The 11761-nt window shown below is 47.6% G+C and overlaps 1 protein-coding gene across 1 annotated transcript in view; it reads right to left on the bottom strand.

The window, feature by feature from the left end:
• Positions 1-11382, bottom strand: part of CELF4 (CUGBP Elav-like family member 4) — a 299649-nt gene extending 288267 nt beyond the window's left edge. Inside the window, exon 1 of the mRNA XM_073789894.1 lies at positions 10653-11382. Coding sequence (XP_073645995.1) covers positions 10653-10938 — 286 coding nt within the window. The 5' untranslated portion in view covers positions 10939-11382. The remainder of the gene's footprint in view (positions 1-10652) is intronic.
• Between the last annotated feature and the right edge of the window lie 379 nt (positions 11383-11761).

Raw genomic sequence — 11761 nt, forward strand, 5'->3', positions numbered from 1 at the left:
ATTCCAAGGCCAAGGACACATGGCCTTCCCTTTCCTTCCTGCTCACTGTGCCTGGAGGTGAGACTGAGTGAGCGACGGCCTTCTACAGTCCAGACCATACCAACCTGACCAACAAGGCTGACAAGAAAAGACCCTGGCTCTGCTGGTCTCAAGAACCCAGTCACATGATTGATGGGATTGGGTGCCTTTCTTCCTGGGACCTTTAAGCTGCAAAGGGTGCACACTGACATCCCCCCGAGGCCAATATCCAGCCCTGTAACTGGGGATGCCGCTTCAGGCTCACACCACCCCTCAGAGATAGACCTCTTCACACAGTGGGTACAGGGATGCTCTCTGTGCCCCATCCGGTGAGTCCAAGCCATGCCAAGTATTGATTTGACAGAAAGATGTGGATATGTTGGGTGGATAATGGTTAGGGGATCCTATTTCTTTCTTTTCCTGTCCAGAGAACACCTCTCCTCTACCTCACCCCGCTGGAAAGCGGAGGCCGGATGAGGGAAAGCGTTCTTTTTGGTGTACCTGCCAGGCGAGAGGCAGCACTCACTGGGAGCGGTATGGCCAGAAGCAGCTATGGGGAGGTCCGCTGAGGGCCACGCTGCAGACTGCACTTTGCTGCTCCCGGCCTCAGTCTCTTTATCTGTGCGGCGGCAGCAATGCATTCGGCTTTCTCCAGGCCAGAGAGGGGAGTTTGACTCAGCTCAGTCTCACAACCTTCTGCACCGAAACTCCCAATCATAGGAATGCTTGACACTCCATAAGGCCGTGTTGTTTTGTACACACTGGGGGTGTGGCCTCTTGCCTATTTGAAGGTTGCCCTGGTAGACACCTCCTTCCTGGGTGCTTTCCAAGGGTTCAAGACCAGGGAGCCTCTGGGAACAAGGTCCCCCTTTCCCACCATGGAAAGAGCTCTCAACATCTTCACCTCTCCGTATATTCTTAGAACCAGTCAATATGATTAATTTTACATGGGCATAATTTCCTGCTCTTGCAGAGGAGTCCTCCTAGACTTGCCCATCAGCAGCGACATGATACAGTTTCTGGTTATATTGGTCAACCAAGATATTGATATTATTAATAATGGATATCTATATGCTGACCTTTGTCCATACAACTGAATCACTCTGGGCTGGCTGTCACATTTCTTTAAGAGTTATTGATAAGCCCATTAATGGAAGGGCATGTATGATCTCAGATGTGTGATTTCACTCAACGTCAAGCATCTCCTGTGCAGATCTACGTTTGTTGGATGAACTGGTGTGGGTACAGTGCCATGTGCAAGAGAGAGACTGCATGCGTGTGCTTGTGCGGTGAGGGTATGTGTGTGAGTGTGTGAATGTGTGTGAGTCTGTCTTGAACACCGGGCCTTTTAGAGCTGATCAAATAGTCAATTAGAGCATTATAGGGAGGTAGCTGTATCAGAGAGTGCTTACAAATACACTGTGATGTAGTGTTTGATCTTTGGATGCCTCTTGTCTCCTAGGACTAGCACAGGAGGCTTGGCTTTATAAGGATATTATTAGGTTGATCCTTGTTCTCTCAATGTACCTGCCAGGCGAGAGGCAGCACTCACTGGGAGCGGTATGGCCAGAAGCAGCTATGGGGAGGTCCGCTGAGGGCCACGCTGCAGACTGCACTTTGCTGCTCCCGGCCTCAGTCTCTTTATCTGTGCGGCGGCAGCAATGCATTTGGCTTTCTCCAGGCCAGAGAGGGGAGTTTGACTCAGCTCAGTCTCACAACCTTCTGCACCGAAACTCCCAATCATAGGAATGCTTGACACTCCATAAGGCCGTGTTGTTTTGTACACACTGGGGGTGTGGCCCGTTGCCTATTTGAAGGTTGCCCTGGTGGAATGCATGCATTGTGTGCTCACGTGTGTGCACACAGGCACACAGATCTCGTCGCTAGTCTCTGATTGCTGTCATCTCTGTAACTGCTGTCATTCCTACGTGGGTGGACAGCGCCTTCATCAAGTCTGTCTACGGTGATCCGTTCCTGTTTGGACCCGGACATGCTCACTTGCCGGGGGAGCCCCCTCACTCGCCCCTGTAAAGGGAAGCCAGCTAGCTAGAGAGATCTTCTGGATCCTCAGACTTAGTGTGTGAATAAACCAGACATGGATTAATTAGGTGTGACTGCATCATTAAATTAGAATAATGAACAAACAGCCACGTATGGCATTCAAATCTTCCTAGAATGACTCCAAGGGTTGCTTTCAAGTAAGTCACCTGTCAGTCTGTAGGTTTTGGGGACTCTAGAGAGTGAGGTTCCTGTCATATCTTGAGAAGTAGATTCTTTAGGCACCACCTACGCCAGGCGAGGACCATCCTTCAATGCGTACCCGGACTCCGTAACCGAATCCAAACAATGGCTTGGTTCAATATAGCATCATCTATGCACGCTTCAGCTCCGAGCATTTCTCAGAGTGAAATACGACAGTAGCACAGGTGCTCAAGAGACAGGAGGGAGAAGTTAAGAGGTGTGGGCAGCGGATGTGAAATGTATCGATCCCATAATATTTATGTGGATGTGCACATACTTGCTTGTGCACGTGCCTACACACACAAACACTCACACACACACATACACACGTCTCTTGCATTTCCACGAGCTCTGTTTTTATTCTATTGACACTCCCCATTTCAGCCAGATAGATTTGAAGGTGAACCAAGTCTTAGTCACGTAATTTTAGAAACAGCTGCTGAGAGGAAGCCCCATGCCCTCAGCGGGCAACACCCCTCACCGTCCCCATCCTAGGACAGAACGGCTGTGCGGTAAGATCCATTTATCTTTAACAAAGAGGAAGAAGCCACGGCTAAGAGGAAAAAAATGGGAAGGAAGGTTGCTTGCCTCACCGTGAGCAGTAGGATAGCCTAATGCATGGGGGCTTTGTTAGTAAGATCTGCTAAGTATCCAGAAACCTTTGATCTGGAGCAGCTCTTAACAAAGGTGATTAATTAATTAAAGCAGAGTGTATTGCAATAAAGTAACAGCGTGGTCAGTTTTATGCGCTGTCCAGAGCCGGCCTTCAGAAGTCTCCGTCAACTAAACTCTTGTTGGAGGCCAGCTCATTATCAATTTTTTTTTTCCCGAGCTTTGATCAATATTTTTGGCTCTTCCATCCTCACGGAACCAGAACTATGTCTGTCTCCACGAGGGCACCCATTTATTTACACCTTGCAGATGGCCACGTAGGATTTGCTCCTGAGCTGAGCTGCTGGGAATTGCTTCATTTGAGTGTCAGTCAGCTTATGCTGGAGGGGAGATATACAAGGGAGGATAAGGGAAACCAAAGGTGGCGTGAGTGGAAGGGGAGCAGCCCTGTGACTCCTTGGTCCTGAACACATCCCCTTCTGCGCCCGGAGGGACACAGAAAGGAGGGCAATTACCCTGGGGCTGCCCACCTGGCTGCTTTGTTGGTTTCTGTGGGCAGAGCTGTATCTTCGGCTTTATACCCATCCAGGGGCCACTGGAAACTGGATAAGTGGAGATGGAGGAAGCCCTTAGGGCAAGCACATCAACTCTGGGAATTCCTCTGCCACCGTTTCTACCCCATCATCGTCCTCTTGCCCTGGCATCTTTAACCATACCCTCACGTTGCCAAGTGGAACATGTATCTTTCTCTTCAGACCCACTGTGGGTTTTCGAGGGCATCTTAAATAGCGAGGAGAAAAAAGAAAAGAGGGAGTTGGAAGAGCATAAAAGGGCTCCAACTAAGCTGGGGGCTCTGTGCCCCTTCCCTAGGCTATTTGGGCAGAATTAGATGCCTTCTGTGATTCTTGGAGAATATGTGTATATGAAGGCCTGCAGAAAAGCTAAAAGTAGAGGAAGAGGATGTGATTTCCTTGTAGAGAGCCCAAAAGGCGGGCCACCAGGTCCCTGCCACCCCTGTGTGCATTCAGGCTAATGCAGTCCTTTGCTTGCCAGGGCCTAGCTGGACTGACTCGGTCAACTCCCCTGTATGTGTATGTCTCTGTGTGTGTGTGTGTGTGTGTGTGTGTGTGTATGCGTGAAAGCACTACAAAAGAAAAGTTGGACAGGGATGCCAAGTGGCAGCAGGTGGAGTAGGGAATGCAGAGAGTGGAGGGAATGATCTCTGCAGAGAGCTGGGCTCTGTGGCTGGCCACTCAGATCTCGGATGGAAGGTCATTTCTAAAATGAGTCAGTAGGTGAGCAGAAGTGGGCAAGCCTTTGAAGAGTGATGTGTGGGGGGAGATGAACCCTCTCCCCAACCTGGACTTCTGAGTGGGGCTATCAGGCAGATGAACAAGAGCACGCCTCCACACTGGAACTTAGATCATTGACAAATCCAAGCCATGAGTTCTGAGGTGGAGCATGTACATAATCACAAGGACAGCGTCATTCTCCTCTTTTCTTCATCAACCATCTCCCTGATCACACATATAGCCTTGCAAGATGAAACTACCCCTAACATCATCTCCACGACACTTGAATTTGTCATGTCTTCCCTGTGCGCACATGCACACACACACACACACACACACACACACACACACGCATGCACTCACACCAACACCCACGCAGGCTGCAGCATCTTCCCTCCCCCAACCCTCCAGTACCCAGAGACACACACAGATTTTCACACCCTCGAGCTCTTCTCTCAGCATGTCACATGGGATTTCCCTTCCAAGTTCAGAAGCTGCTGCAGTTTCAGCCACTGTCAACCAGTGATCCCAGCTTGCGGCTGGCATTTTGGCCTTCCAACTTTCAGTTTTCCTTTTTTCTGCCTACGATGTTGGGCCTCATTCTCTATTGCATCTTCCTTTCCTCTACAGAGTACTCATTCCAAATCTTCTATACTGAGATCCCTCCTGGGTCAGTTTGGAAACTGACCACCCTCTGGTGACTTGGAAGGTGTGAGCTGTGCAGTGTTTTTCCTAAATCCATCAGAAGCAAGTGAGACCAGCTCTTTTCTCAACCAAATAGTGGGTGTTTTGGATATCTCCTCAGGCATCACTCAGAAGCTCCTCTCCCATCCTGGTCTATAAATTATAATAATGAGGATGATGATGATAATAATAATAATGACAGCGATAATGGCCTTTGCTCGAGTCACCGGAGAGTGCTGAGATCACTGGGTATCAGGAAAGCCCCCCAGCAATCAGCTCTTTGAAAGCACTCTGAAAACTTTACAATACGCATGAACTGAGGGGACGTTTGCATATCTATGGCATACGTGTTTGTAATTGTTTTCCTTTGGGTTGTTTTAAAGCTATGACTTCATTCAAGAAATGCTTTTCTTTTTGTTTTATTTTGTTTTTTGTTTGAGAAGTCACAAACGTCAGCCAACTGGAGCAGGTGGAGAGAGTGAAAGTATGCCAAGGGGGTTCTTTCAACCCAATCTAGAATTCCCCATTAAAGCTGAGTGGGGCAGGGTGGGGGAGAAAGAGTGTTAACATCTCCCTGTTGAATTGCAGTAAAATCTAGGCCAGCCCTGGTTCCCATATGTGTGGGATGCGCTTAGTCATGCTTGCACATGGATGCATATACGTGCACATGTGCATATTGATTTATCTCTGTGTGTGGTGTGCGTGTGTGTGTGTGTGTGTGTGTGTATGTGTGTGTCAATTCTCGGGAAGTCTGTTTAAAAGATAAATGAAATCATGCACAACCAGCAAATAACCACCAGCGTCTTAAATAAACTAATCAATTCCCAATAGTTTTTTTCTTTGCTCCTAGATAGGATACTTATCAACATCTGGAATTTGGAGGGTTTTTTTTTTTTTTTTTAATGGGGGCAGTTGTTTAGGTTTATTTTAACTTTGCAACAATTACTATTGCTAATTTTCTTTAGTGAAACTTATTTTTAAATGTTTTTCTTCTTATTACAGCTATCTCATTTTCCACATCTCTGTCTCACAAGGCAAATCTTTCTTTTAAAAGCTGTAGGTGTGTGTCCAGCCATTCTGCTAGTGTTTTTCCCTGGACAGAACTGAATTTTTATTTTTCCGAGTAGTTTTTAAAGGTTCATCTTACTTGAGCTGATGCCCATGCTGATACTTCGGCTTCCCTGTCTCTTAGACTCATTTGAAAACAGAAATCAGATAGAACCTCACTAGCTTTAATTCACCTATCTCAGGAAAAAAAAAAAAAAGGCAAAACAACAAAAAAAACCAATGAGCTCTTTCAGCTGAAGTCAAGTGGCAGAAACTCGATGTTTTGAGAATTGTTACCTCTTACACAAAAATACCAGACATAATTTTATGAAGATGGTCACAAATCACCCGAACATAATCATAACCCTTGCCCTTTCGCCTTCTCCCAGCTGTACCCCAAATCAAGGGGCTTGAGGAATTTACTACTCAGATACCATTGAAATGAGAGGTTGTGCATCTGACGATGAGTATATTTCTAAATGATATACTCTCCAGAGCTCAAAGCACAGAAGGTTCCATTACTCTGTCCCCACCCTCCCTCTGGATGTAGTATGAAATTATGAGGGCCCGACATCCCTGAAGCTGTGGCTCCTGGGTTGGGAGCCCCCGGGCTGCCACTAGAGTAGATTTTCCTCCATGCAGCAGGGGAAAATCTCAATGCAGAGTGGTTATCCAGGCCACAGATCTGTTCTGACTGGTTAACAAGAGGGACTGTGATGAGGACTTAGCTGTTTAGATTAAAATGCATCGCAGGCTCCGGGAACAAGCACATATCAGTAGTAAAGGCTGTTTAAACCTTTGGGGACAGCCCTATGCTTAGATCACATTAATTCATAAATATTATACTAAATACCACTTAAATTGGACTTAAATGACTTTAAAGATAATGCATTATAATATGGCTATCCAGAGAGCACTAGTCTTTATGTCTCCCAGTAACTCAGTCTTTGCTGCCTCCTATCCTGCTAGATAAGACCAAAGTTATGAATGGATTTTGGCTTGTTCATGTGTGATCCACTAACTGTGTATGTGTGTGTGTGTTAGCAGTCGTGTGTGTGTGTGTGTGTGTGTGTGTGTACGTATTTTCAGTCACTGCCTTTGTTTTTCAGGAAATACAAGGAATAAAATAGAAATAAATAAAAAGTGATAGAAGGGAAGAATTAGACTAGTGGATGACCTGTTTCCTTCTCCAAAGGAGAAAAATTCTATAAGAAGGGGCAAAATTCATCCTCAGTTCACTTCTGCTGATACCCTGGGAGTTTGCCTCTCTCTTCTTTAATCAATAGCCTAATGTCTTTCTCTTTGGAGCCTGGAAAAACAATCTTTCTCGAAGTGCTTCTAATGGGGGAGAAAAGGAGACTCTGAGTTAGCCGGGAGAGTTTGCATTAAACTGGGTTTTCTTCCTTAGGTGTTGTTTCTTCAAATTGTTCTGGGCTTTTTCCTTTCTTTCTCTCTCTGCCTAGCGCCCAGATCTCCCCCTACCCATTTGCCTTCTGTTCTCCAGGGGGTGAATTTACCTTTACGGTAATCACGCCAGTCCACAACTGCTATTTGCTGCCTCCCCAGCCCAACAGCCTTTCTCCGATACGGCCGGGTTTTCTCCACAACACACACCTACTCCCTCCTCCAGACTCCCAATTTGACTGGAGTAATTGCCTTTTAAGGTTCACTCTACGCATGGCAGGTATTCCATTAACCCTTAGAACTGTTTCCTTCTTTAGTTACCAGAAATGGCAGGTGGCCAACAAATGGATACCCACCTGAAATCTCATGTACTTAATTTAATTTTTACTTATTTTTTTTCTTCTTTTTTTAACCAGTAGCATATGTATTCCATCCACACTGAAGGCCAGTATCCTGTCATGTCTCTCAATTTTATCCCAGTATGATTCATTAGAAGTTAGAAATTCAAGAAGGGGAAAGAAAAAGCCACAAATATACCCCGAAACCAGGCTTAACAAAGGCACGTTTCTATCCCTAGCCTCATGTTATAATTTAGACTTGGGGGAAATCTAGAAGTCAAATGCAACCCTCATTCTTCAAGCCTCATCATGCTTTTGACTAAACAGTAATTAATCACCAATGGCAAGCAAGTAATTTTTTAAGGTGGCCGGAAGCTTATTTTATCAGGATTAGCTAATAAATCAGGCGGTATCACTGAAGGAGGAGTTCAAACTCTTCTAGGAATGAATAAACCAGGCCTCAGAAACTGTCTCATTTATTCAGCTCTCTCAGAGCTTCCAAGCACTGTTAGGGACATTGTGGGCCAACCTTGCCTATAAAAATCTGAGGGATGGAGAGGCAGGAAGTTTCATAGGAAAAAAAAATATGCTCAGGCTCTGAAGGGTGAGCTTTGACAATGAAGCACCCAGCATTCCAGAGCCAACGGGCCTGCCTGCCCCTGACTGAGCCAGTTTAGAGGAGGAATTATTTAGAAAATGAAGTTTTGCTTGTCATAGGAATCCTCGCCAGATATGTGTATGCATATATATGGTATGATACATACGATGCGACTATATCTTAACCTTCTCTACCTCGCTGATGCAGATGATGATAATTCTACATCTTTGCTATAGTAAAAGGGAGCCCCCAAAACATCAGAAACAGAGTGATGATACTAGCAAGCGATCGTGAGAAGAAACCGAGGAATATTGTTTAAGATTATCTTCATTTGGAATAAAGAAGCAAATAAAGTGCTCCAACCCAGATCTCATAGGAAGCTCAGTTCTTCACAACTGTCTTTTTGCCTCTAGTGGATACTGATTTTTTTAAACTTTAAAATCTCAAATCCCCACAAGAACCTGTCATTAAGATGGGCAAAGTATTTCTCTACCTCTGCTTCTTAATTTTCATTATTGCTATTTTAAAATCTGGGGACATATTAAAATGACAAAGGTTTAATACAAACCTTGATTAGCTTCTAGGGAGCTTGATTGGAAAGGGAAAAACTACAGAGATATGGTTGACTTGAGAAGGAGGGTGAAAAAGAGGGAAACTGATATTATTTCGAAGACTGCCTCCCCATTCCACCTTTCCAGTTTCTCTTCTGAACAGACATTTTCTCCATATTGAATAAAGGTTGGTTTCTCTCTCCATTACAGCTCCCACCCTCACCCCACCCCAGCAAACCCAGTATATTTCCATTCTGCTATGTTTTTGTGCTACTCAACATGCCATTAACTTTAAGATTTACTCCTCAGCAGGCAAGCTGGAAGATGCTAAAGCCAATAAAAACTGCTCTCTGGGACTCCAACTATGAAGAGTTCGGAGCTCTGCTTAGTATTCGGATGAAGGGAGGGCTGAAGAAGGAGGGAGGCTGTGATAGTGAAAACCACTGCTGCTTAGAGAACCAGACAGCTCCGCGCTCTGCACCTAATGTGCCGGAGGATCAGCTCTGTTCATAGCCCATTTGTGGCCAAGGATGAGGCTGCCCTCTGTGTGTGGGTAGGTGTGCATGTGCGTGTGTGTGTTTTCATCTTTTAAACCACCAGCTCTAACACAGCATCTTCAGCAGCTCTCCACACTACTGTTTATTAAAAACGGAACGTCCATACACATCCCTTACAACTTCCTTAGCCCAATGCTCCTTCTCTGCCTGACGATCAATCTCTCTCAGAAAGCATTTAACTTGCCTACACAGCTCCAGCCCCGATTAATTCCCGCTGCACATCCTATACATTACTGTTAGGGAGCAAGCACTGGGCTAATTTCGTCACCCAACAGCCACCCACACACGTTCTACAACTGAACACGTTTGGGGCTCTGCCTTAAAGATAATAAAACAAGGAGAAAACAGGCAGGCTGCAGACAATTCCCATGACCACTTTCCTAAAAAGTTGCTGGGTTTTAATTCTTTGATCATTCTGTTTCCCCCTCCTCCAAGCACTCACTAGTAATGACTGCTTCAAGGGAAAGAAACGATGTACTATAAACCTCTCTGCATGGTGAGTTTGGGATAATTTAGGATACACCCTCCAAAATGCATATCTTTCACACACAGATTTTTTTCTCGAAGCCCTGCTTTCTGGAGGAGGGGATCATCCAGGCTTCCCTGACCCCCCCACTCCACCCAGGGGATGGCTGGTTCTTTGCTAATTCTTACCTTAGGTTTTGTCCCCCTTTCCTTCAAACAACTAACCCCCCCAACCCCTCCTCCGCCACTCGCACCACAACCGGATTATTCAGGCACACAGCTCGACACGGAGAGTTTACTGTTAAATTGATAGCGAAATAAAAAATGTATCTTTGAATCTGTCACCTCTCTTCTTTTTAGACGGCTGCGCTCCTGCTACTCTGGCCCGGAGCGGAGAAGGAGAAAACCACCTCCGCTTAGTATTTCAGCACCACGGCGATGGACAGCACCCTTGGTCCCCGGCCGGCTGAGAGCCCGCCAGTCTGCTCAGCGTCCCGGGCTCGGCCGGTGCAGACGTCCCCATCCCAGTCTTTCAAGTCGCTGTACCCAAAAATCCAAGCCCCGTTTCCCCTCGATCCTCTCTCTCTTTCTCTTCTTCTTCTGCTCCCGCTTCTCTCCCCACGAAACCGCGTCTATCAGCTTTTTGCCCAAAACCCAGCCTTGCCCCGGCGAACAGCTCCCCACGCACCCCAGTCCCGGTCTCTGCTGCCGGAGCGCCTCCCTCCTCGGCGTCCGCCCGAGGCTCCCTCTCGCGCCGTCTCCCGCTCGCTCGTTCGTCGCTGGCCGATCGGCCCGCCCGCCCGCTCTTTCTCCCCGGCAAAGTTGGGAGCGAAAGGTGCACTCACCTTTGTGCATGCCTGTGAACCTGTCCTTCAGAACCGTAAGCTCGTAGATCTTGCCGAACTCCTCGAAGAGGGGCTTGAGGTCCTTCTCATCCAGGTTGCGGGGGATCTGCCCAATGAACAGCTTGATGGCATCGTGGTCCTTCATGGGAATGGTCGACGGGTTCCCCGGACTGTGGCTTAATCCGTTCATATGCCCGGCGCTGCCCGGGCTGCTGCCGAGCCCGTTGGTACTGAGGCTCGCGTTGTCAGCCTGTCCGTTTGCTAACGTGGCCATCTTTATATACATAGAGAAAATCTTCTTTCCTTTTATTCTTTCTTGCTCGCACTCTCTCGCTCCTCTCCCTCGCAAGCTCGCTCGCGCTCACACACGCACACGCATACACACACTCGGGTTCTCTCCCCCTCGGTTTCTCTACACCTCGCTCTCCTCTCGCTCTCTGCTCTCTCTCTTTCTCCTCTCTTCTCTCGCTCGCTCGCGCTCGCGCTCTCTCTCCTCTCCCCCCTCTCTCTCCCTCCCTCTCTTCTCTCTCTCTCCCTCTCTCCCTCTCTCTCTCTCTCTCTCTCTCTTTCGGTCTGATCAGATTTTTTTTTCTTTTTTTTTCTTTCTTTTTTTTTTTTTTTTTTTACATTGAACAGACAGGATCTCTGTCCTTTGCGTTTAAACAGGCTGGACCGGTTCAAGTTCCCAGTCAGACCAGGGGTGGGGGCGGCGAGTGTGCGCGCGCGGAAGAGGGGGGCGCGGGGCCGGGAGGGCGAGATTAAGGCGGGGGGGCTCAGCGCGGCGGCGGGCGGCGGCCTGGAGCAGGGTGGCGTGGGGCGGCGCCGGCCCCGCCGCGCCTCCCCTGTCGGCGGCCCCGGCGAGCAGCGGTGGTACAGTCCGAGACGGCCCCCGGCTATAAATAGCGCCAGGCGCATGGCTCTTCGGGAGGCGCTGAGATTCCGGGCCCGGCGGCCGCGGGGAGCGGGTGCCAGTTAAGAACGGGGCTGCTGGCTTCCTCTTTGCCTTTCGGGGGTTCTTTTTGTAATAGCAGCAGGTGCAACTTTTTGTTTTTTTAAAAAAACATTGATTTTCATTTTCGTGTGGGTATGTAGGGGGGCGTTATCCCCTG

Source organism: Tursiops truncatus, chromosome 13 (assembly GCF_011762595.2).
Source record: "Tursiops truncatus isolate mTurTru1 chromosome 13, mTurTru1.mat.Y, whole genome shotgun sequence".
Taxonomy (NCBI): Eukaryota; Metazoa; Chordata; class Mammalia; order Artiodactyla; family Delphinidae; genus Tursiops; species Tursiops truncatus.